Source organism: Cydia fagiglandana, chromosome 13 (assembly GCF_963556715.1).
Source record: "Cydia fagiglandana chromosome 13, ilCydFagi1.1, whole genome shotgun sequence".
In the NCBI taxonomy this organism is placed as follows: domain Eukaryota; kingdom Metazoa; phylum Arthropoda; class Insecta; order Lepidoptera; family Tortricidae; genus Cydia; species Cydia fagiglandana.
Genome location: NC_085944.1, coordinates 6,012,752 through 6,039,245, shown reverse-complemented (window position 1 = coordinate 6,039,245; position 26,494 = coordinate 6,012,752). Strand labels below are relative to the sequence as shown.

The window sequence follows — 26,494 nt, the reverse complement described above, 5'->3', positions numbered from 1 at the left end:
AGGCCATGTTTGGTATCGTTTTCGTATACATTCACAGTACCAAATTTAGTTATGGTATCACATTGACACCATTCCGAAGTAAAAACATAAACTTATTAAAATACTTTCTTTTAAACTCCTCTTCACGCTTAAACTGCTGAACAGTTTTAATTTAAAGGTACACATATATTTTGATTCCCGAGACAGGACATAATAAGTTATCTCAAAAATCATCCTTTAAAGGTGTGAAATGTGGTGCAGGGGGGAATTCAGAATTGAATTCTTGAAGTTAATACTTACTGTTTAAGTTTAGGTTTGAAGTCATGTTTTTTATCATTTTCAATTAAATCAAAGATGTAGAATTGTAGACCATCCCAAATTTCATATAAATCGGTTCAGCGGTTATTGATTTTCCGTACAAATTTTCACGCCACTTTTCACACCTTCAAAAGATGATTTTGGTTATAAGATCTATCCTATGTCCTGTTCCGGGACGCAAACTATTTCTATACCAAATTTCAACGAAATCGGTTCAGCGGTTAAGCGTCAAGAGGAGTTTAAAAAATACCGGCCAAGTGCGCGCCGGACTCGCGTATTAAGGGTTCCGTACATTAAGTCCGCCTCGCGCTTGGCTGCACATTTCTAATAGGTTTTCTTGTCATCTTAATAATCGTGATAGGTAAAGGACTATTTTGTGTATTTTTTTCAAAATTTAAGACGTAGTAGTTTCGGAGTTAAAGGGGGGGGGGCAATGGTCATTTTTTGGATATAAAATCAATTTGTTTACGTTACATGTCCATCTTTGGGTCCCTAATTTACATATATGTACCAAATTTCAACTTAATTGATCCAGTAGTTTCCGAGAAAATAGGCTGTGACAGACGGACAAACATACAGACGCACGAGTGATCCTATAAGGGTTCCATTTTTTCCTTTTGAGGTACGGAACCCTAAAAAAATTGTTTTTAAATTTTGTGGAACACGGCCTAGCACCTTCACTGATGTAGAGATCAAGATAAAATTGAGAGCCCTAATTAAAGTTTCAAGAGCGGATATCTCAAAAACTATTCAATATATGGAAAAAATTGACTAAATAAACTTGTAACAAATTAAATTAACTTTCATTTTGTATAAGTGGCCATGTCGCTAAGATGCATAGTTTCCGAGATATAATCGAAAAACCGGAAAATGGGATCTTCAAAGCCCCCTCTCTCCCCCCCCGCTCAAGGGCTACGGCCGAGGACTTTTGATATGTTCACCTCCTAACTTGTCCAAACCAAGTTACGGAGTCAAAAATTGTGTTCCGAGCATTTCCCTCTACAACTTTTTTGAGCATTCGTTGCCTGACCTAGTAGCGTATTGCATTTCTTTAAAAACTTTTCTGTAAAAGGTTGACAGGTGTTGGGTGTTTATATGGTTTTGGTCGATTTTTATCATTCGCATCGCCCATGATGACTTACTAGAATTACGAGCACACGAGACAATAATAGTAGTTTGACAAACCTTGGTTTTCAAGAGGTATTTTATATTGACATTTGCTGTCACAAATTTGCTGTCAGATTTAGTCGCAAACCGCACGCAAAGTGCACACAAATGTGTCGACACCTTGTTACGGAAAAGTGTACACACGGCGACGACACTTTGTTTCGAAACAATTCTAGACACATTGTGTGGACTCTGTTACGACACATTTGACATTTAGTTACCACTTTGATGATTCTGCGACTGGAATGGTTATATGGGATGTCTACAAAACCAGAAGCACTATGCACTTTATCAACGCTTATACGCTACTGCAGTCTGCAATGCTTACCAAGGCAGTACAGTATAATAGATATTTGACATTTTCAAAATTATCCCACTTTGGAAGTTCATTAACATTAAGAATGCATCTTATACATGGTTATTCTAAATGTTAAGATATAAAAAACATCCTTTGTTAACATCTACTCGTGTACCTATAGCTCTATAAAAGTAGAATATGCCATTATTGTGATGGAATGCACCTGACCTATTACAGCCATGGGTTTACGGTTCGCCATACTCGCATAAATATATACGGTTATGGTGCTATAAAATATCTAATTCCATTCGATAGGTACGCGTCCTTAAAGGTAACTTCAATAATGGCAGGTACTCGTGCCGCCCTTTCTGATCGATCGTGAAATCGCGTGGAAAGCATTTTTTACGAATAAAGATGCTTTGTGAAAAGCAAAAACTTTTGTTAAAAAACAGAGAGTTCAAAAACATCGAAAAATCTAAAAACTTTATCACTCCCCCACTTTTCAAGTCGGTGCAAAGTTAGTTTAGTCACCCTACCGTTATTAAAGCACATCTGTGTATGTTAAGTCATGTTAAACGAGTTAATCAAGAATATTAGGTCAGTATGACCTTTGTGCTTCTATCGAGCCTTTAGCATGGTCAGTGAATCCAATAGCTATGTAAATGAACCCAGCCCACAGCCTGGGGCATTCGATACCGGCTTACAGTTACAGTGCGTACCGTTTCGCTCGAATAGGAAATTAAAAATATACGAAGTTTGTGGTTTCCAAAAAAAGGTGTAGGTACCATTTACTTTTTTTTAAGTTGCAATAGTCATGAGGACGATCAAAAAAATATGATTTGAAAAAGTGTGTTGAGTCAGTTTTGTGACGGTCTATATTAAATGTAAGTTGTTGTTGTTGTTGTCTGTCCTAGGGCACCCTGGAGGTGCATAGGGCCACCACAAGATCCTTCCACGCTTTCCTGTCTTAAGCAACCGTCTTCTTGGCCTCGTTCCAGCTCAGTCCTACGGCTGTCAGCTCGTTCTCTACGCTGCGCCTACCTAACCTAAGTAATAATCACTAGCTAAAGCAAACGGTCGCTCTCCCATACGAATGTTGTCATGTGTGACCTCGATTGTCTTATGCGCTCCATCTAGTAGGCGGTTGAAGTGGTCTGTGGGTTATAAGCAACATTATGCCTTTAACTCTTTAAATAAAATGATTCGTTTCATTTCGTTTTTATTTGTTTTGGACTTCAAAAAACCTTTCGCAAATCAACCTATATAATTCTGTCAAATCTGTGTTTGTACATTTCCTTTGGACATCAAATGTATAATAAAACGGTAGACTTTTGTTTATAATAATTAAATACTGAGACCCTTAATTTATACCTAACTGTTCTACAAAGTTTTTCAATAATATTTCAATAATCACGGTTGTTTCTTAGAGGTATAATTTCCCTTGGGTGGTTTTATTTAAAAGAAGCCTTTATTAAAGTGAAACTTTATCGGGCCCTATTTGTGGATTTAGAAATCTTACTCGAACCTTTTTTTTTATAGGTAGGTAGCTCAATGTTTCAATTATAATTATTTATTTTGGATAAATTACCTAGGTATATGATATGAACAACAGACAAGTGATACATTAGGTACTCCCACATATTTTTTTACCTACGTTTTTTGTTGTCTTTAGTAAATGTATACATTTTAAATTATTTTGCGTGTTTAATTACATAGGTACGTAGTCCTAAGTTACCTACTAACTAAAAACTCCAACTCCACTTAATATTTTTAGATTTTGTGGACATCGTTAGCGTTTTACTCGTATAATGTACATATAGGCCCCCCTGTAGTTCGACTGCGGGAAATTTTAATTAATCGAAATATATTCCATGTTTTACATTGCTGACTAGAGTGCCATATATGTCCAGATAGCGAAAATCTTCTTCGCTTTCTGGACGAATATGGCATATGGCACACAAAACCACTTGCAAAAGTAAAGGATAAGTACCTACGCTTCATTTTTGCACGTGGTTTAGATTAGAGAGTCGGAATAAAAAACAAAAAAAAAAAATTTTTGGTTAAAATTCCATACATGCCCAAGATAGGTATTCTTCACCTGTCAACTCTTGGGTCACACATGAACTTGCAAAATTTGTGCTTTTATTGACCATATGTTCGTTTAATCATATCAGTCAGTTTTTCTCCGATCATTATACAGGGAGCATTAGTGTTGCCACTAGTAATAGTCGGCATGATACTCGCGTCGGCAATCCTTAGCCCTGTAATACCCCATACCCTCAATTCAGCATCTACGACACTCTCTCCTTCAACACCCATTGGACAAGTCCCCGCTGGGTGCCACTGAGTTGAAGCCGAGTTCAAGATGTGGCATTTCCAGTAATCATGAGTATTAAATTCTATGTCAACACACTGAGGTACCTGCAGATTAACAACCTCAGAATTCAAGCTCTTCATATACGTGCTATTTAAAACATCTAAGTAGTCCTCTAAATATTTTGCATGATTCTCCAAATCTGTTTTATTTGCAAAGTAATTGAGGAATATTTTTGGAGCGACTTCAGGATTGTTTTCGCTCAACTCGACGTATCCTCTGGAATCTGGATGCAGAAGTGTTATTGTCGTGAAAAGAGTTTCCTGTTCCTGGCTCGCCGTTGCGACAGCTTTGCAGATCTTATCGTCCAGGCCAAATACGTAAGAACAGATCAACGTCGAGATAATTGTCCCAGCTGGAAGTGGGAACACCTGTGCCTGGTATTCTGGAACTGTGCTGGTGTTTGATAGAGCAGCAAACCCGTATATGGTAGGTGTCGGAAATTGATCTAGATTTGTAAAAATCTCAAGGTTCTGAGGTACTGATTGGATTCCTTTTTTAGCCGTTAGTATTACTGTTGCATATCCGTGGTCTTGTAAATTTTGACCGACTAATGGTGAGTCTAACAATACTTCAATACCTTTTTCAATCAAATGGTCTTTAGGTCCAATTCCCGACAACATTAATAACTGAGGAGTATTTATAGCACCTGCGGAGAGGATAACTTCTTTAGTAGCGTAAAGACTTATCGTTTGTCCGTTTGGTAATTTTACTTGTACTCCGGTAGCTCTCTTAGTTTTATCGAAAAGTATTTTTGTGCATAAAGTGTTTTTGAGGACAAATAGATTTTTTCGATCTTTGATTGGTCTGAGGAAGGCCACTGCGGTGCTTTGTCGTTTTTTGTCATAAATAGTATACTGTGGTAGTGAATAACCAATCTGCTCGAAGCCATTCGTATCGACAAGGATTTTATGTTTCTCACCAAAAGCCTTGAGATATTTTTCAGTTGATTCATCCCAAGTCGGCCGTGTAATTCCCAAGGGGCCATTAGTATTGTGCAGATTACCAGAATCTGAGTTCAAAACCTCTGAACTTTTAAGACCTTCGCTCTTTTTAAAGTAGTAAGTGACATTTTCCCAATCCCATCCATCGCCTCCCAAGTCGACCCATTGCTTGTAGTCGGCCTTATTGCCTCGCACGTAGTACATATAATTGGCGCCACTGCAACCCCCAAGCATCTTGCCTCTAGTTAAATGGATGGTTTTCGTCTTATGAGCCTGGACGGAGTACCCGTCATCTTCGCTGTAGTAATTCCAGTCAGCCATTGAGTAGTCCACAAAAGGAAATAAGCTGGGAATCTGGAATAGGGAATATTGCTATGTAACAGGTGCAACAAACAAGCTAGATTTCAAAATTACTATATAGACTCAAAAACTCTAGTTTTTGCGTATTTGTCATGAAATTTTATGCTCTAATTCTCAGGCACAGAAACCTGTAATTAAACTTTGTCGGGTTATTTAGTATCTGTCTATCAGCATAACCTACCACAGAGTCGATAGGTGGGTTGTCTCCTGCATCGATGAGTAGCACCTTCCAGTCAGCTATCTCTGAAAGGCGGGCGGCGACCACCGCGCCAGACGACCCAGCGCCCACCACGATAAAGTGAAACTGATCTCCATCTGTGTATAATCTTAAGGTAATTATATGATATAGCCGTACCTACATACCTGTCTACATTTTTTTAAATATTGTAAATTCATACTAGTCAACAACTCGAGTAAAAGTGGTTTTTTAACTCCATTTTCTCTACTTATGGCTTGAATGTCAATGGAGGCCTGGAGGGTCTAACATGTGAAGAATATAAATTAAAAGGCTCTACCGTCCATTGTTAATGTATGTATTCTCTGTCAATATATAAATAACGGATATAGTCTTTTAAGTATAATATAGATTCAAAGCGTCAATTAAAATAGTCTCATAATTACAAGTAGGTAAGTAGTAGAGGTTTTAAATAACAAACCAGTTCCTACCTACGACACAAATATCCATACTAATCTTAACAAGAAATATTTATTAGGTAGGTTTTATTAATATGCAATAAATGGTAGGTACATCGTGCCTATGCCTACCACTATTAGTTCTCGAAAACAATGCCAACGTTTTCCACGAAACTTACAATATAGCTAGATAGGTTACACAATAAAATTAATTTTTCCGATATTTTGTTCGAGCTCCCAAGTGTAAACGCCTAGTGTTTGTTTATTCGTTTTGTGACAGCACAGTCTGTTTGAGACTTATTTGGCAAGGAATTCAGATTTAAAGTGGCAACTATTGGAGCAGTGTCGGACTAGAGCATTCACGATACTTACTGGACACAGTTGCCTGTGGCGGGTAGTTGTCGGAGCCGAGATGCAGAACCGTGAGAGCGGCTAGCGCGAGCTGTATCAATTTGACCACTCCGGGAATCAGTGCCACCTCCAACGATGATATAAATAGGTCTAATATAGACATCTGTAAACAATAACAACAAAATCTATAGCTAGTATTGGTGTGTCTAAACCTAGCGAAAATGTCGCGAAGGCGTATGCCAGTTTGCTGAATCGCGAGTCTTCCATGAGTTGCGCTAATTAGGCGAAGAAACTAGGATGAAGGTGGCAACAATGGGCGCAGTGTCAGTCATCTCGCATATTACCGACGTTATATTTATCCTTACTTTTTTGTTAAAACTTCTATGTGAAGTCTTACTCCTTAGTCGAGTCTCGGCGGACTTAGATTATTTCCAAGAATTAAACCCAACTCGGAGCATGCTGGGAATTAATACCTCAAAAAAAAATTTTTATCTAATTTTACTAGCCTATTACTATAATAACTTTCGTTTTAAGGTTCCGTAGTCAACTAGGGACCTTATAGATTCCGTCGAACTTTTGAACAGTTTTAATGAAAACTGTTTTCTGCATACATCATCATCATACATCTGAGCGCGAGCGTGATCTTTTAACGTAGCGGCATCTGAGCAAATAGTAAGCTAACGTCACTCTTCAAAACGTAGCTGTGTAACATGTATTTAAACATATAATGTTATAACTGTTGCTATGTATTTTTCATGTCACACCTATATGATAGATAGATAGATAGATAGATAGATAAAATCTTTATTCAACCACAACTTACATGCTTTTTGACACAATAAATAATAACAAGAGACAAAAAGAAAGTTGACAAGAGATAAAAAAAAAGAAAAATGCAACATACAATTTTACACTACAATAGCAGTAATAGCAATTTACATATTTGACATATTTTAAGTAGAGGGTCATGTGTTGTGGTAAAGAATAGGCGCTGACTCAGCATAAATACTGCGGAGACCGCAGCGCTGATCTTCCGTCAGGACCTTAAATAAACCTACAGTTATGAACGACCAGTGCAGCGCTGGTCGATGTATGTATGAAATATATATAATTAAAATTAAAATTATATTTAAAATTAAAATTATATATATATATATATATATATATATATATATATATATATATATATATATGTATCTATATGTATTTGTACAATTGTAATTGTGGATATTATAAATAATTGAAAAAAAATAAAAAATAAAAATAAAAATAGAATAATACATAATGTGTGTCGAGGAACGGTGTGTGTGTATGTGTGTGTGTGTGTACAAAGCATGACGTATAGTTAAATACTTACTTGTAGTAATTAAGTATTATGAGATTAATATGATGTGAACGCAAGTGGACAGGCGGCGATAGATATAGGTAGGTAACGGCAGGTAATGGCAGGTAATGGTGTGAGGGGTGGGGTTAAGTTTAAGCATTTCGTTTTTGTGTTTCTAGTAAGTATTGGCGTAATTTTTTTTTAAATTGAGGTTTACTTTTTAATATACGGATTGGTGGCGGTATGTTATTCCAACACTTTGTAGCACTATACCTAAAACTTCCCCTAAAGGCAGCAGCCCGGTATTTTTGAGGCTGCAGCATCAGAATACGCGGGGCTCTAACTGAGTGACAGCTTCTGTTTGTTGACCAAACCAATTTTTTGTATAGATAGCTTGGAGTCTGAGTGTTTATTACATCAAACAGTAAGCATGCCAACATTAGTTCCTGACGTGGTAGCATTTTGAGACAGTTACCGTTATTTATAAATGGAGTGACATGAGTCCGCGGGGGAATATTGTAACAAAACCTGGCACATGCGTTTTGGATCCTCTGAATGCAGCGCTGCGAGCGCGCCAAGAGGCAAGGCCCATATACAGTAATACAGTAATTTAATTTCGATATAATAAGGGCTTCGCATAGTCTCACTCGCAGATCGACACTCAGAAATTCACGAACGTTGTATAAAACTTTTAGACGGTACATACAGTACCGGAATATTTCAGCAATGTGACCTTCGAAACGGAGGTTACTATCCATCAAAAGACCAAGATTTCTCGCTTCGGTAACTGGAGCCACATTCATACCATTCATTTCTATTACAGGATTACAGGCTGTTATAGAGTTTGTCTGGTGCGGTGAACCCAGGATCATGTATTTGGACTTTATAGGGTTTAGAACCAGGCAGTTTTTAGAGGCCCATTCTGAAATACGTTTAAGATCAGAGTTTATGTTAGCGACTGCTGAGTCCGTGTCGTTGGGAAAGAAAGAAAAATATATTTGGAGATCATCCGCATATAACTGGTATTTACAATGATTAATGCATTGGATGATGTCGGCACTGTACAAAATGAAGAGCAAGGGACCCAAAATAGAACCCTGCGGGACGCCTCTTGTCACAGGTATTGGCTCAGATGATATAGAGCTACCGTCACTACGAGTTATTTTGACCAACTGTTTCCTGTTCTTAAAGTAGCTCTCGAACCATTCGATAGTGCGGTAATTAAAACCATAATAATGTAGCTTTGCCAAAAGAAGTGGAATATTAATGCAGTCAAAAGCTCTCGAAAAGTCAAGCAGCACCAAAATAGTGCCTTTGCCCGTGTCTTGGCCAGCTAGAACTTCGTCTACTACATCATGAAGCGCTGTGCTAGTGCTACGTCCTCGCCTAAAGCCCGACTGCATTTCGGGTAAAATGTTATTATATTCCAAGTACTTGGATACTTGGTCATAGACCACTTTCTCTAAAATTTTTGACAAGTAAGGCAATATACTTATAGGTCGAAAATCTTTTAGGTCATTTGGATCATTTGTTTTTGGAATAGGACGTACAACAGCTGTCTTCCATAACGATGGGAAAGTGGATGTAGTAATAGAGCAATTGATTAAATCAGTGATGACACCCAAGGTGCGTGGAAGCGTCGTCAAAATCATGTCAAAATTAAAAATTAATACCATCATAACCATGATAGTAGCTACTTTCCTGCAGAATACATTTTTTATTTTGAATTAAATGTATGATACATATAAATAAATATACTTACTTACCACAGAAACTTACGATCTAAGTTTCCACGGGACCAAGAAGTTTTATGATGTAATTATCTTAAACCAAGCAATGGGAAATGGGAAGGTAACGGAGAGTAAAATATCGAAGGTTATTCGAACCATTTTTTGCCCTTATATCCATATATAGTGGGTAACTGTTTACTAATTAATGAGCAGACGTTTGCAAAATTTCGCAAAATTCCTTTTAAAAATGTTTAGGAACAAATCACTTTTTTTGGTAGTATTTCTATTTCCTAAGTGAAAAGATATTTTTTTTTGTGAATTGATCGAAATTTCCAGAAATTTCCTAACTTTTTAAAAAAAGCTCCACAGACTTGCACAACTATGTATAGATATAGCTATAGTATAATAGATTGTTGTGCAAGTTTTAAAAAAAGTTAGGCTATACTATAGATGTATGGATAAATTAAAAAAACAACAAATACTAGAAATATTATTTTAAAACAAAGTCGGCGTGGAGACTGAATTTTGATAAAAAAACTCATTTTTCAAAAATATGATTTTGCCTAAAAAAACTTACCATTTCTTTATATGAGGTCCTCCTTCTTGGCCGCGTCTTTGGTTACTAAAACTGCAATTGACTTTATAAGATTATATTATACTATGCCTACCTAATTGTTTTACACTTGTACAAATAGGTGCTTAATTTAAATTCTTAGTACACCTACACAACAGCTGCCAAATAAGTATTCTGGTATTTCTAATAAGATAATACAGCTATGGATTTCACGGATTAATGCTTTATTCTATTTTTCACGTTTAATACTTAGCTAATTATAAAATTGCCATCTGTCCAAATAGTAAGAACACGTATTAAACTAGCAATGCACTCACGAGAACTTTCCAAAGTTGCGAAACTTTCCACATGAGAATTTCTCGGTAACTTCTGAGAATGTTCTCGAGAACGAGAATTTATTTATTTATCGTAGTTTATACCATGAATATTCACGATAGTTTAGGTGTAGTCCTTACCCCCAGAAAATTCCGACTTTTGGTCTACCGCGTCCGGTCAGAAAAATGTATGACGGGCCGGCCAAACGGTCAGACCTAGATGGAGGGTGCTCGACCAAATGTCATAGAGGGACCCTGGCAGTTTTTGACGCCGCCATTTTTTTTCAATATGGCCGAATTTTTTTTTTATTTTTTCCAGTTTTGGTCACCAGCGCTGAAATTTTGGTCACGGAATATCGGAGTCCCCTAGATACCTACGAAATTTTTTTTTTGAAAAATGCTACTATTGCGGGAAAACTGGCCACTTTTATTTTGTATGGCAACTTTTAAACGGTGCGTGATAGGTGGGAGGTGCTCGACCAAATGTCATTGAGGGCCCCGAGATAAAACAAACTGCATTAAAAAAAATCAAAATGGCCGACTTTTGTTTTATTTTTTTCAAGTTGGTCCGAGCGCGCTGAGATTTGGCATGGCGGGAGATAGAGGGAGCGGGAGTTCCTGTGAAAACATTTTTTTGTAAAAAATTCATGATGGCGGAACAATAATTTCTAAATATCTTGCAGGAATGTTTTGAGAACATTCTCGAGAACGTTTCCGCTTTTTGGGAATGTTCTGCAATTTGTACATTGCTACGTATAACTTACTAATTTTTTTAATTAAAAATATAGATGGTCTTATAAATGCGTATCCGAAATGTAACAAGGTCATATTAGGTACTAAACCCATTTTTCCTTCAACATAAAGTAGGTAAAATTTTATTTAAGGTAGTAGCATCCTTTTATGCCCTATTGGTTTATTAAAATCCACCTAGTATATTTTAATATAAGTATAATAATACATATACAACATTGAAAAATTTAGGGTTAATAAGGGGTTTCAATCGATGTGTGGAAGGGCGGCACCGTCGTCGAACCGAAGCCACTTGGCAGTGGACTTAATGCGGTGGCGTGTGCCTCGGATGCACATGCTGGTGGCGCGTATAAAGGCGATACTGATCCTACATCTCAGCCAGTCCAGTATAGTGCTTAGTCTGCGGTTCCACCTACGAGTATCTAGATCTTAAGATACAACTTTTCAATTCGGCCCACCGACACCCAAACTGTCCGGTCCGCGGGAGCCAGGCTCCAGGAGTTCAGCCCTAACTGGAGACCCCTGGTTTAGAGAGTCGGAATAAAAATCATAAGTTATTAATACTTAAATTTATTGGTCTAGTAAAAACAGTACAAATTCCATACTTAGGTACGCCAAGAAAAGTTATTCTTCGCTTCGCCTATCAACTCTTGGGTCACGCAGTAACTTGCAAAATTTGTGCTTTTATTGACCATATGTTTGTTTAATCATATCAGCCAGTTTTTCTCCAATCATTATACAGGGAGCATTAGTGTTGCCACTAGTTATAGTCGGCATGATACTCGCGTCGGCAATCCTTAGCCCTGTAATACCCCATACCCTCAATTCAGCATCTACGACACTCTCTCCTTCAACACCCATTGGACAAGTCCCCGCTGGGTGCCACTGAGTTGAGGCAGAGTTCAAGATGTGGCATTTCCAGTAATCATGAGTATTAAATTCTATGTCAACACACTGAGGTACCTGCAGATTTACAACTTCAGAATTCAAGCTCATCATATACGTGCTATTTAAAACATCCAAGTAGTCCTCTAAATATTTTGCATGATTCTCCAAATCTGTGTCATTTGCATAGTAATTGAGGAATATATTTGGAGCGACTTCGGGATCGTTTTCGCTCAACTCGACGTATCCTCTGGAATCCGGATGCAGAAGTGTTATTGTCGTGAAAAGAGTTTCCTGCTCCTGGCCCGCCAGTGCAACAGCTTTGCAGATCGTATCGTCCAGGCCAAATACGTAAGAACAGATCAACGTCGAGATAATTGTGCCAGCTGGAAGTGGGAACACCTGTGCCTGGTATTCTGGAACTGTGCTGGTGTTTGATAGAGCAGCAAACCCGTATATGGTAGGTGTCGGAAATTGGTCTAAGTTTGTAAAAACTTCAAGGTTCTGAGTTACTGATTGGATTCCTTTTTTAGCCGTTAGTATTACCGTTGCATATCCATGGTCTTGTAAGTTTTGACCGACTAATGGTGCGTCTAACAATACTTCAATACCTTTTTCAGTCAAATGGTCTTTAGGTCCAATTCCCGACAACATTAATAGCTGAGGAGTATTTATAGCACCTGCGGAGAGGATAACTTCTTTAGTAGCGTAAAGACTTATCGTTTCTCCGTTTGGTAATTTCACTTGTACGCCGGTAGCTGTCATAGTTTCATCGAAAAGTATTTTAGTGCATAAGGTGTTTTTGAGGACAAATAGATTTTCTCGATCTTTGATTGGTCTGAGGAACGCCACTGCGGTGCTCTGTCGTATTTTGTCAGCAATCGTGTACTGTGGTAGTGAATAACCAATCTGCTCGTAGCCATTCGTATCGACGAGGATTTTATGCTTCTCACCGAAAGCCTCGAGATAATTTTCAGTATCTTCATCCCAAGTCGGCCGTGTAATTCCCAAGGGGCCATCAGTATTGTGCAGATCAGCAGAATCTGAGTTCATGATCTCTGAGCTGTTAAGACCTTCGCTCTTTTTGAAGTAGTAAGTGACATTGTCCCAATCCCATCCATCGCCACCCAGGTCGACCCATTGCTCGTAGTCGGCCTTATTGCCTCGCACGTAGTACATATAATTGGCGCCACTGCAACCCCCAAGCATCTTGCCTCTAGTTAAATGGATGGTTTTCGTCTTATGAGCCTGGACGGAATACCCGTCATCTTCGCTGTAGTAGTTCCAGTCAGCCATAGAGTAGTCCACAAAAGGAAACAAACCGGGAATCTGGAATAGGGAAGTTTGCTATAACAAAGTGCAACAAGAACAAGCTATATTTCACAATTAAGTACTAGACTTCGAAAACTCTAGTTTTTGCGTATTCGTTTTGTAACTGTTGCCACGCCTGGCTGTACTCATTTAAATTTAAAACACCACCATGGTGGATTGCGACAAATAAATGATTATGATTATGCTTTACTTCTAAGGCACAGACATTTTTGGTTAAACTTGGTGGGGTTATTAAGTATCTGTCGGTATTATCAGCGTAACCTACCACAGAGTCAATAGGTGGGTTGTCTCCGGCTTCGATGAGCAGCACCTTCCAGTCAGCTATCTCGGAAAGGCGGGCGGCGACCACCGCGCCAGACGACCCAGCGCCCACCACGATAAAGTCAAACTGATCTCCATCTGTGTATAATTAAGGTCATTATTCATTATAATACCACAGAAGAAATAATAGTACTACCGCACAGAAAGGACACTTCCTACAAACCCGAAGTTTGACAGCGGTTCAGGGTCGAATCATGTTATCCCTTTCTAATATGTGGCACTATCCCTTTCGGCTATTTAGGGTTGTCAAAATTCAAGTGATTATCTTATCTGTGGTCGTGCACGCAAAAGGAAGTCAAGTGGTGCCAACCCTAATAATTCCTCGGAGCAATGCTGAGCCGAACGGAGCCGAGTTCGACCGAAGTCAGGAGTGTCTCCCCACTGATAATACTGTATATTTTTTAAAGAATTACAATAATTCTATAAAAATCAGCGACTAAACGTCACGTTAATGTTGTTATTTTTTTTTGGGTTTTATTACTTATAATAATGGCGTTAATAATACCGTAAGCTCCAACCGCCATAAGGTACCTTTACCCGTGGGACGTCACATACCTATCTTTACTATGTATTTCATATCTAGTGAATCTCTAATTCATTTCTCGAATCGCGCCGTAGGGCATTCACAGTACTTACCGGAGACCGTTGCCTGTGGCGGATAGTTGTCGGCGCCGAGATGCAGAACCGTGAGAGCGGCTAGCGCGAGCTGTATCAATTTCACCACTTGTGGAATCAGTGCCACCTCCAACGATGATATAAATAGGTCTAATATAGACATCTGTAAACAATAACAACATGGCACAGACGTGGACCGACTGGGACACCACGGATTATCTTGTCAAAAAAGTGCAGGCCGTTTTTCGAGACACGTATCGTATACGTATCACTACACCTTATAAAACAAATTCCCCTGCCGCGTCTGTCTGTTTGTGAGTTTGTTTAAATACTTACGAACAAACTGTTTGTACCTATGTTCGCGATAAATTCAAAAACTACTGAACGGATTTTCATGCGATTTTCACTTATTAATAGAGTCGAGAGAGAGAGAATAGTCTTGAGGAAGGTTTAAGTGTGTAATATATTTGTTAACCCGTGCGAAGCAGGGGCGGGTTCCAGTTTAAATACTAAGTAAATGCAAATTTTAAGTACACAACAAAACAACTGCCAATGCCGAAATACTTAAGTAAGTGTTATAATATGCTGATAATATAGAAGTAGAACAAAGGACTTCACGGTTTCATGCTACATAAAATAAATATTTTTTCAAGTGTAATACTTAACACCGTATTCTGTAACCTATCGGCGTCTGAACAAATAGACCGACCGCTCAAACGAGTCCTTCCGCCTTCCCCGCCGCCCTTAGTCGGCCCTCCCCGTCGCCCCCGTACCGCGCAGGCGAGAACTCATTTAAGCGGTCGGTCTAATAATTAAGCTAACGTCATTTTTTAATCACAGTATATCATATAACTTTTCTATAAGACGATCTTCGTAGCAGAGTGTACTAGTCCATCATTAGGACTTTGTTGTCACCTACTATACATAAATTTGAACATTTGAAAAATTGCTCAATTTTCCTTATAAAACTTATTTGGGAACAAATCACTTTTTTGGTAGTTTTCCATTTCCTAAGTGAGAAGAAGATTTTTGACTTGATAACGTCTTTTATAAATCGATGAACACCGGTAGCATGCACGAAAAGTGTCACGTTGTGGACAGATCTCCATGGTAACGTTGTGGACAGGTCTCCATGGTAACATTACGTAATGTAATGGTAATGTTTTCTTATGACGTTACACACAGGCGAATAATCAATAAAAGTCGGACAAAACCTAAACATTCAGGATTATTATAGAAATCGTATTAATGCAGGTTTGCCAACTAATAAAAACCAAATTACAATTATATTATGACATTTTATTAAATTTTGATCATAATATCTTCTTCTAAAAGCGAAGCTTCTTGGGAAGCGACTTTTTACCACCCAATTTTCTTAGTCCTGTTATATAAGGATCGGAAGACACTAAAAGTCTTTTGAAAGTGTCTTCCATAGCCATTTGCCTAAAAAAATGTCGATAAGTCACATTTTTGATTAAACTAGTCATCGATTAAAATGAAAATTTTGTTAAAATGTCGCGTAAGGTCGCATAAAATAATGGTTGTATGTTAAAACCCAAGTTCTGTAGTTTCTAAAATTGATAATATCAAAACCGGATCTATCAGGAAGTTGTACTTTTCTCCTTGGTGAAGTTGAACAATGTGCAAAAAATACAAGACATTACACTTATTTTTTTTTATAATAAACAAGCAAGCATAGCTATCAAAAGTAACTATTAGTAATTAGGTTATTACCTCCTGGAAGGGTATCCATCATTAAATCACAACTTTCTGAAAGCAAACGATAAATAAGTAAGCACATAAGTAACACTCGCAGAGCACTAAAATATTCGCCTTTGAACAAGTCGAACTTTGGAATGAGAACGTGTCGCATAGATGACTCTAACATGAAAATGATTATGCGAGTAGCGTGCACTGTTTATTGGACTACCCGCTAAGATTGGTTTTTGCCTGTTGGGGCTACTTAGAAGTTTTTTGGTTTTGTCCGACTTTTATTGATTTTTCGCCTGTGTGCGTTATCACGCAAAATTATCGTCCGTAAACCGACTTTACAGACAACCATTTTTTTTGGAATTTGATCCAAAATTTTCAGAGAAAAATCCCAACTTTAAAAAACTGGTCGAGTCTGCACAACTATGTATTAATCATAATCATCATCAGTAAATTTATTGATAATATAAATTACATGTTACATTTTATACAGTGTATATTTAAGTATGTACATATTATGTGGATTATATATAAGTATGCTTTTTTTACTACATAATTTAGGTTGTACTTAATATATGACATCTACCTAAGTTCCTAAATTTTAAAGAACTCTTTATGGTTGTAGAACATTTGCTTGACTAACCAATTTTTTAATTTGTTTTTAAATACTGTTACGCTTTTAGCAACTACTGAATTCGGGAGACGATTGTATACTTTTGGGCCCTATATTATGTGAATGAGATTGTCCGACACTTATTATTTGTATGTCTTTTCATATCTCGGGACCATGGGGTCCTGGATCTTTGGGAGGCATGCGTGGGGCCGAAGCTAACAGCACTCTCAGCAGCTCTGTGCTGTTAGGGGTCAATTTCACCAAACGAACATTTTTGTCTAATTTCCATGGAATTTTGAAATACCAACATTACACAAAAAAAAATATGCTGAGAATTTGATAAAAAATATAATAAATATTAATTTTCTTATGGGATAAAAATATTCATAAAACTATAAAAGTTATTTAAATTTAAAATTTTGGTCAGGGCACGGGAATTAGTGTGTCCATGGAAATTAGATTTTACTAGGACGGAAATTAGAACACGGCACGGGAATTGTTTTCTTAACTTATTTTGGTACTTAAAACTATTATTTATGTATATTTTAATCTACAATAATATACTGCAACCATACTGAAGTGGCATCGGACATATTTACCTTCTTTAATTTTAGTTACGAACGACAAATCTACGAAAGTATGTTACACTAAAACTACGTATTTGACTAATCCTTTCCTTTATTTTAATGGCAACTAATCTCTCTTTCTTAGTAAAATGTACATATTTCAAAACAATACTTTGAGTAGTTTCGTAAACTTGTCCGCCTTTACATACAAAACTATTCATTAAAAAGTGTCATTATGTATCTGCATGTAGATAGGTACAAGGTGTATGATCTGGTATATGGTCTTATAGGAAATGATACTAAGAAATAAATAGGGGCACAGTGAGAAGAAGTTATTGTGTAAGTTAATCTGAAGAAATCGAATATGCTGCCTTCATAAATTAATAACCCAATAAATTGTTTGAACACATATGAGGTAAGGTGGGGTAAGACTATCACCGGGGTAAGACTATCACTTGTATGGAATCCTCGTACTGTTAGTCTTGCCCCGATCAAAATAAACTAAGTTAGTCTTACCCCTCCTTACTTTACACATAGGTATACGGGGTGTCCCTGCCCTGTGGGAAAATCTTCAAAGTGTAGGTTGGTTAAGTAATTTCTCAAAAATATCATAATCTTCCTAAAAAAAACTTGCTTACAAAATACCCCCTGGCACTGACTAAAATAACCGACTTGGTTTCACATTACATCCCAAAACTTTTTTGTAGTAGAGTAGAAGAACTGCGTTGCGAGATTTGCATCTTTTTACATGAATTGAAATGATCCCATCTCTTTTTGTAGGCTGTCCTTCTTTTCGGGTAATCATACCCATACCATACTGATACTATGTATATACATATCATAATACATCTTTATTCATACTCACATCGTCCATCGTAGTGTACCTTTACTTTCCCTACTAATCGTAAGAACTAAAAGGTAACGTTGTTATCGCATATATTTCTATAGGATTACAAACTTAATTATGCAGTTATCTTTAGAACGTGACTAATATTGCAGTATTATTAGATTTTTGTTGGCTTAAAAAGCTAAAACCTAATTACGTTTCAAATTTGGAACTTGTGGGTATGCTAGAAGTACCTTAAAATAATATTGATTGAGAGTGATTGTGCCAGTGACAAAACTAAGGGATTTTAAAGTGTATTAATTCTTAGACTACATGCTCAAATTAAATGTTATTTAGATAGAATGTTATTGAGATTTGATGGTACGGCCGTGCCACTTTGTTTTGCTCGACTTGGCGGCGGCACTGCCGTGATCCTTTGTCCTTCTTCAGGCCTCAAACTATCTCCATACCAAATATGTATTATCAAGATGATATTGTTTCAGCGGCTTAAGCGTGACGAGATAACAGACAGACAGACAGAGATACTTTCGCATTTATAATATAGTAAGAATAGGATATACTTAATTTTTCTTGTACCTATTAGAAAAGCTAATTTATAACAACTAATCTATTAAACGAGCAATTCTTGTACATATTTCGGGGATCTCGGAAACAGCTCTAACGATTTCGATGAAATTTGATCATGTATGGGCGTTTTCTGGGATGAAAAATCGATCTAGCTAGGTGTCTCTGGGAAAACGCGCATTTTTGAGTTTTTAGGTAGGTATATGTTTTCCGAGCTTTTCTCCCAGATATTTAAACTTTATACGGCTTACGCTGTCAGCTGTCAAATTTACAAAATAAAACCATTGTAAATTTGATTCATTTTGTTTCATGTAACCTTAGGTACGGGTATTATAATATGTAATAATTCCAAAAATAGTTTTATGTTTATATAATATTTTAATATTATAATATGATAAATGAATAAGGTAAGACTAACAGTACGAGGATTCCATACAAGTGATAGTCTTACCCCAGTGTCGTCTTACCCCACCTTACCTTACGGATTAAAATTGCCCGGGTTATTCGGGTCCACCCTGTAAGTATGCACTATAGTACTTATACTAAAAAACCGTTCATAGATTTTTGTGCATTCTCTGTGATTTCCTTAAATGTAAAATAGAAAGATATACGTCATATTATTATTACATATAATATATATTCAATGCCAATATATATATATGTAATAATAATATGACGTAAACATTGCCAATTAACTTACAGTGCCCCCAATTAAAAATTTGTTGACAATAAATGTAATACTTTCTAATTCCCGTGCCACTTAATCAGCTGTTTTAGGTAAATATTCTATGGGAATTAGGGCACGGAAATTAGAATTCGTAATAAAAAAATTCGCCAAAAATTTAAATCGTGTTTAACCAAACTGTTATGTTATCGCTTACATAAAGATACATAAAGGGCTCCTAAATATGACAATTGTTTTTGAAAAGCTATATGGGAAATAAAATTTATAAGGGGCATCGAAATTAGAAAAAAATTGTCCCCCACCCGGATTCCGAAATACTTATGCGATTTGCTCGAACACGCCGCGGCTTGACGTACATCCGCTTGCATTGAGAAACAGCCGAATACTACCAGTACAGGTGAGGCGGGACACGAGGCGGTTCAGATACAGACGTCGGCTGTGAGAGCCCTTTGAGTTTTGCCGACGAAATTTTACTCGCGCGCTCGGACAAATTTTAAACTTCGATCACGAGTTATTTACCACAATGAAGTTAATAGTGTATGTGCTCAGTGATAGTAAATATCATCTAGTTTAAGTATTTGACACTAAATTAGTGATACTAATGTAGAATTTTTCGTAGGATTTTTCATTATGCTCAAAAGTAGATTCCGGACAGGGCACGGGAGTAGTAATTTGAGCCTTTAGGTATTTTTAAGTGTACTCTAAAAACTAATTAATCAGTGAATTCATATGGAACCCGGTGTGAAAGTGTGGCTTCTTTATGTAAAAAAAAAATGGTAAGTATTATTTGATGCTAACCCGCGATTTTCATCACGGACAGAAAAAAACTCGTGTTCAGAAATTGACCCAGCTTCGGCCCCACGCATGCCTGTATAATACACCAGCCAGAACCCATTCACGGGTACGGGTATAGCATAGGAACTATTGGAGCTAAATACAGTGCAGAAGAGTGCCGGTTCTGGTGTTGATGTTTAGCTGGTCAAAAGATTGGGCTATTGCTGAGAAGTCCGGACACCTGCCATAACAATCTTACTATAGGTTATCGAGGCAGGCGACGACATTGCTATTAACTAGATGGGCCCCTGAAACCGTTTTCGTAACAGGAGCAACACCGGTGTAAGCAACTCACGGATGTCAAGAGGTGTGCGCCGCTTTCTGGCTTCTATGACATCCATTGTGCCAACTCGCGTGCATCTTTCACTTCCACCCCTGGAGCATATAGCTCTAACGACTCCTCTCTGGACGGCCAATGAAGGCAAGCCAATTTATTATTACATATTATATTATCCTATCGATATAATACCCTTTATTGGATAAATTAATAAACTAAAAAAAATGTAGAAATATTATATTAATATAGAGTCTGCGTTGGAACTGCTGAATTTTTCTCTGAACTCATTTTTCAGATCACTATGACTTTGACAAAAAAAAAACTTGCCTTTTTTCATATGAGGTCCTCCTCCTTGGCCGCGTCTTTGGTTACTAAAACTACTATTGATTTTATAAGATTATTTTATACTATGCCTACCTAACTGTTTTATACTTGTACAAATAAATATGTATGTACTTAATTTAAATTCTTAGTACACATAGCTGTCAAAAAGGGCTTTCTGATAAGATAATACAGCTATGGATTTCACGGAGTTAATGCCTTATTTTTCAAGTTTAATACTTAGCTAAATATTATCATCTATGCAAATAGTAAATACACGTGTACCTAAGCGTATAACTTTCCAACTATTTTAATTTATAAAAAAAAATACATGGTCTTAGAAATCCGTATCCGGAATGGGACAATCGGAATCATAATGCTAAACCCATTTTTCTTCAACGAAAAGTAGGTAAAATTGTATTTAAGATAGTAGGTATCTAGGAATCCCTTTATGCCCTATTGGTTTATTACATTCTACCTACACAGTTATATACCTTGCGTCTTTATAGTGAAAAACTACGTTTTACTATTGCACGTGTTTTTGCAAATCGTGACTCCAGGCGGCCTAGCCAACGGGACGATCGCTTACGCTTCGCCATCGAATCGCTTTATCTCTCTATCACTCTTCCATATTTGTGTGACAGTGACAGTTCCGTTTCGTTTGCTACGTAACTAGCGATAGCGATTGGCATGTTGTCTACGGGGCCTTAGATTTTTGCCTGAGATCTTCAATTATGGCAAATTACTATATAATTATGTAATAATTACCTATTATGTCTGAATTTTTAATTTTATACCTACATAAGTTAAAACCTCAAATGATACCTACCTACATCTAAAGATTCAACTTTTCAATTGTTTTTGGATAAATATAAACATTTCATTAAGATGAAATTTCCCACAATTTCGTTTAATAGTTAGGAGCCTCGATTAGTGTGAGATTTCATCTGGACCCCATTTGTGGACTGGGCAACCATATTCGGACCTCTTATTCTCATTGCAGACGAGTGTTAGCCTAAAATCCAATGTGGGTATAGTCAGACCGTAAAAAGTCTGCAGCGATTTTGATAGCCCACGCAGTGTAAGTGTCATTTTAAACGTCAAACTTCTATGAAATTATGACGTATACATACCACTTACACTGCGCACACGCACACTTAAAATCCCATACAAAATGGCACTTATCGCAAACGCCTACGTCACGCTATTTATTTACACAAGGGTACTGTAAATTTCCGTAAGACCATACAGCTCTGTAACGACGGTGAAACGTAGCGTCGTCGATAAACTATCATAATTAGGGTTTACTCCGGTAATTCCGAATGTCGAAAACTGTCGGATAATTCCGAAAAGAGACTTTTATTATGATGGAATTATTAATTAGGGTGATTTTCATCTGAATTTCGGAATTATCCGACATTCGGTATTACCCGAATACGCATTCAGTATTACTTATATTGAGTTGTCTGGCCCGTATGTATAGCGAATTGTCTATGACAGGTTACAATTGTCGCAATGGTGAAACGGGGCCAGAGGGGCTACCGCGAAAACCGAAATTCGCAAATTGCGGGGATCTTTCTCTTTTACTCCAATGAAGGCGTAATAAGAGTGACAGAGAAAAATGCCCGCTATTTGCGAACTTCGATGTTCGGGGTTATAGGCCTGGAGGTCATAGTTACACTGGTCGTACAGATTGCGCTCCATAAGAGAGAGATAGCAGACCACGAGACCACTAATGAATTGAAATTGAGACGTTTTACCTCACTTAGGAGGAGGACTTACCCATACAACCATTTCCAGTCGCCGTTACGACGCGGTGTAGACACATCTTGTGTCGACACCGTCTGTTTCGGTCACAATTCCAGTCGCAGAGTCGTCGCCGTGTCGACACAGTTACCAGAAATGGGGAAGGGTCGACACATGACACAAAGTGACATAAAGTGTGGTCGCCGTGTGCACACATTGTTTCGGGTTTGCGACTACTTTATGCCAAAATCATTCGTTCATTCGTTCATTTTGTTCCTGTCAAATGGAAACTGTCAGATGGAAAAATAGTTAAATAAAAATAAGTGACATTAATACGCCATCTCTAAAACGGATTACAAGACGTAATTATATATTGTTTGCATTTATATTACAATAGGACTTAAATTATTATGGGGAATTAAACTGTTCGAGTGATTTGATAAACTAAGTGTAATATAATCAACGCGCCACCACATTGTTTTAGTTTAGCCGGAAATGAAATTGTTTACTTCTCAGTGCTTGTGTTCATAAATATATTATTTGATGCATTTTTAGTACTTCGATGCGTATACTATACTTAAATAACAGAAATATCGCTTTACATACTACGAAACTTGTTAATTATGATGTATAAATATGGTTTAAGGCTGAGAAATATTGCAGTCACAAAGTAGTCGCAAATGTTTCGACTTTGTGTCGACTCTGTGTAGACACATGACACGCGCTGTCAAAAGTAATAACAAAGTTACTGGATTTGCAAAATGGCTCCTTGTGTTCATTTGTTTTCAGATATTCTCAAAGTGTAAAAATGACGTGGTCAGAGATGGGACTTAATAGATTAACTGTTTATTCGACTAATTAATGGAATAAAAAAAGTTAATCCTCAAATTTTAATCACGATTAGTTTAGTCGACCTAACATAGATTGAAATTGAATTAATCTGAACATTAATCGAATAAATTATCGATTAAATCTCGGTTGGAAGTTGACAGGGGGCCATTTTTGCACGTAAAAATAATAGAAATGTCTTGCATGCAGATGGTAGCCAAACACTTTGTCATAAAAGTCGAGATGGGTGTCGATTTATAGGTTTTAGGGAGTGCCGATTTCGAAAATGATGACCATTTTGGAATCCAAAATGGCGGCCATGCACTGTGTCATAAAAGTCGTCATGGATGTCGTTTTATACATTTTAGGGGGCCCCAATTTTGAAAATGATGACCATTTTGGAATCCAAAATGGCGGCCATGCACTATACCATAAAAGTCGTCAGGGGTGTCGTTTTATAGGTTTTAGGAGGCGCAGATTTCAAAAATGATGGCCATTTTGGATTCCAAGATGGCGGCCATGCACTATGTCATAAAAGTCGTCATGGGTGTCGTTTTATAGGTTTTAGGGGGCCCCGATTTAGAAAATGATGACCATTTTGAAATCCAAAATGGCGGCCATGCACTATGTAATAAAAGTCGTCATGGGTGTCGTTTTATAGGTTTTGGGGGGCGCAGATTTAGAAAATGATGACCATTTTGGATTCCAAAATGGTGGCCATGCACTATGTCATAAAAGTCATCATGGGTGTCGTTTTATAGGTTTTAAGGGGCGCAGATTTCGAAAACGATGACCAATTTGGATTCCAAGATGGCGGCCATGCACTATGTCATAAAAGTCGTCATGGATGTCGTTTTATAGGTTTTAGGGGGCCCCGCTTTCGAAAATGATGACCATTTTGGAATCCAGAATGGCGGCCATGCACTATGTCATAAAAGTCGTCATGGGTGTCGTTTTATAGGTTTTGGGGGGCGCAGATTTCGAAAACGATAACCATTTTCGATTCCGAAATGGCGGCCATGCACTATGTCATAAAAGTCGTCATGGATGTCGTTTTATGGGTTTTAGGGGGCCCCGATTTAGAAAATGATGACCATGTTGAAATCCAAAATGGCGGCCATGCACTATGTCATAAAAGTCGTCATGGGTGTCGTTTTATAGGTTTTGGGGGGCGCAGATTTCGAAAACGATAACCATTTTCGATTCCAAAATGGCGGCCATGCACTATGTCATAAAAGTCGTCATGGATGTCGTTTTATAGGTTTTGGGGGGCGCAGATTTAGAAAATGATGACCATTTTGGATTCCAAAATGGTGGCCATGCACTATGTCATAAAAGTCGTCATGGGTGTCGTTTTATAGGTTTTAGGGGGCGCAGATTTCGAAAACGATGACCATTTTGGATTCCAAAATGGCGGCCATGCACTATGTTACAAAAGTCGTCATGGATGTCGTTTTATAGGTTTTAGGGGGCCCCGCTTTCGAAAATGATGACCATTTTGGAATCCAGAATGGCGGCCATGCACTATGTCATGAAAGTCGTCATGGGTGTCGTTTTATAGGTTTTGGGGGGCGCAGATTTCGAAAACGATAACCATTTTCGATTCCAAAATGGCGGCCATGCACTATGTCATAAAAGTCGTCATGGATGTCATTTTATAGGTTTTAGGGGGCCCCGCTTTCGAAAATGATGACCATTTTGGAATCCAGAATGGCGGCCATGCACTATGTCATGAAAGTCGTCATGGGTGTCGTTTTATAGGTTTTGGGGGGCGCAGATTTAGAAAATGATGACCATTTTGGATTCCAAAATGGTGGCCATGCACTATGTCATAAAAGTCATCATGGGTGTCGTTTTATAGGTTTTGGGGGGCGCAGATTTCGAAAACGATAACCATTTTCGATTCCAAAATGGCGGCCATGCAGTATGTCATTAAAGTCGTCATGGCTGTCGTTTTATAGGTTTTAGGGAGCGCAGATTTCGAAAATAATAACTATTTTGGAATCCAAGATGGCGGCCATGCACTATGTTAAAAGTCGACATGGATGTCGTTTTGTTGGTCATGGTCATCATTTTCGAAATCTGCTCTTCCTAACACCTATAAATCAACATCTATGACGGCTTATATGACAAAGTGCACGGCAGACATCTTGGAATCCAAAATGGTCATCATTTTCGAATTCTGCACTCCCTAAAACCTATAAAACGATATCCATGACGACTTTTATGACAAAGTGCACGGCACACATCTTGGATTCCAAACTGGTCATCATTTTCGAAATCGGCACTTCCTAAAACCTATAAAACGATATTCATGACGACTTTTATGACAAAATACGTGGCGGCCATCTTGGATTATAAAATGATCATCGTTTTCGAATTCTGCACTCCCTAAAACCTATAAATCGACATCCGTGACGACGCAAGTTATGTTTATTTTCAGATCTAACAAATTGCTACAGAATACAAAGGACAAAAAAAGAAGCGAGGAGGTAATGAAACAAGCAAAAATACAGATGATTCCTCGACGCAATAGGATGCTTCTTAAATTGTGTCCAGATTTTTTTGTCATAAATGTTTTTATTTTTCACGTATTACTCTCACAAGTTCCGTGACATTTCGACCTTGTAATTTTTTAAGTAAATGTTTTTGTTTATCTGTGAGGATCTCACTAGAATAATATAATCAAGGTATGTTTCTATTTGATGATTGAAATAGTAACGCAAAAAAAAAATATATTTGTGTCTTGTATTCCTGCCGAAGACTTTTATTTTTCCTTTTCCTTCTACACAAGTTTGGTCAAGTAATAAGAATTTAGGGCTCTCAATTTTATTTTGACTTCTACAACAGTAAAGCTACGAGGCCATGTTTGGTATCGTTTTCGTATAAATTCGCAGTACCAAATTTAGTTATGTTATCACATTGACACCATTCCAAAGTAAAAACATATAAACTTACTTTCTTTTAAACTCCTCTTCACGCTTAAACTGCTGAACAGTTTTAATTTAAATTTAGTACACATATATTTTGAGTCCCGAGACAGGACATAATAAGTTATCTCAAAAATCATCCTTCAAAGGTGTAGGGAGGAATTCAGAATTGACTTCTTGAAGTTAATACTGTTTAAGTTTAGGTTTGAAGTCATGTTTTTTTTAATCATTTTTAACTAAATCAAAGATGTAGACCATCCCAAATTTAATATAAATCGGTTCAGTGGTTATTGATTTCCCGTAC

At 37.5% G+C, this 26,494-nt stretch overlaps 2 protein-coding genes and 1 long non-coding RNA gene across 3 annotated transcripts in view; all 3 read right to left on the bottom strand.

The window, feature by feature from the left end:
- LOC134670121 (uncharacterized) overlaps positions 1–26,494 on the bottom strand; it is a 385,516-nt gene that overhangs the window by 183,826 nt on the left and 175,196 nt on the right. The gene's annotated exons all lie outside the window — the stretch shown is intronic.
- On the bottom strand, positions 3,895–6,587 carry LOC134669844 (ecdysone oxidase-like). Its single transcript, XM_063527462.1, has 3 exons — positions 6,446–6,587; positions 5,622–5,755; positions 3,895–5,434 (listed from the first exon to the last, which is right to left on the bottom strand). The coding sequence occupies exons 1-3, from the start codon at positions 6,585–6,587 to the stop codon at positions 3,905–3,907; spliced, it is 1,806 nt and encodes a 601-aa protein (XP_063383532.1). The 3' UTR covers positions 3,895–3,904.
- Positions 11,791–14,432, bottom strand: LOC134669843 (ecdysone oxidase-like). The gene is made up of 3 exons (XM_063527461.1): positions 14,291–14,432; positions 13,599–13,732; positions 11,791–13,330 (listed from the first exon to the last, which is right to left on the bottom strand). Exons 1-3 carry the CDS (start codon positions 14,430–14,432, stop codon positions 11,801–11,803), a joined length of 1,806 nt encoding a protein of 601 aa, XP_063383531.1. The 3' UTR covers positions 11,791–11,800.

Coding starts and splice junctions, on each gene's coding strand:
- LOC134669843 (XM_063527461.1), bottom strand. CDS start 14,432: ATGTCTATATTAGACCTATTTATATCATCGTTGGAGGTGGCACTGATT. Junction 13,733..14,290: donor GCCACAGGCAACGGTCTCCG/GTAAGTACTGTG, acceptor AATTATACACAG/ATGGAGATCAGTTTGACTTT. Junction 13,331..13,598: donor ACCCACCTATTGACTCTGTG/GTAGGTTACGCT, acceptor TCCCTATTCCAG/ATTCCCGGTTTGTTTCCTTT.
- LOC134669844 (XM_063527462.1), bottom strand. CDS start 6,587: ATGTCTATATTAGACCTATTTATATCATCGTTGGAGGTGGCACTGATT. Junction 5,756..6,445: donor GCCACAGGCAACTGTGTCCA/GTAAGTATCGTG, acceptor GATTATACACAG/ATGGAGATCAGTTTCACTTT. Junction 5,435..5,621: donor ACCCACCTATCGACTCTGTG/GTAGGTTATGCT, acceptor TCCCTATTCCAG/ATTCCCAGCTTATTTCCTTT.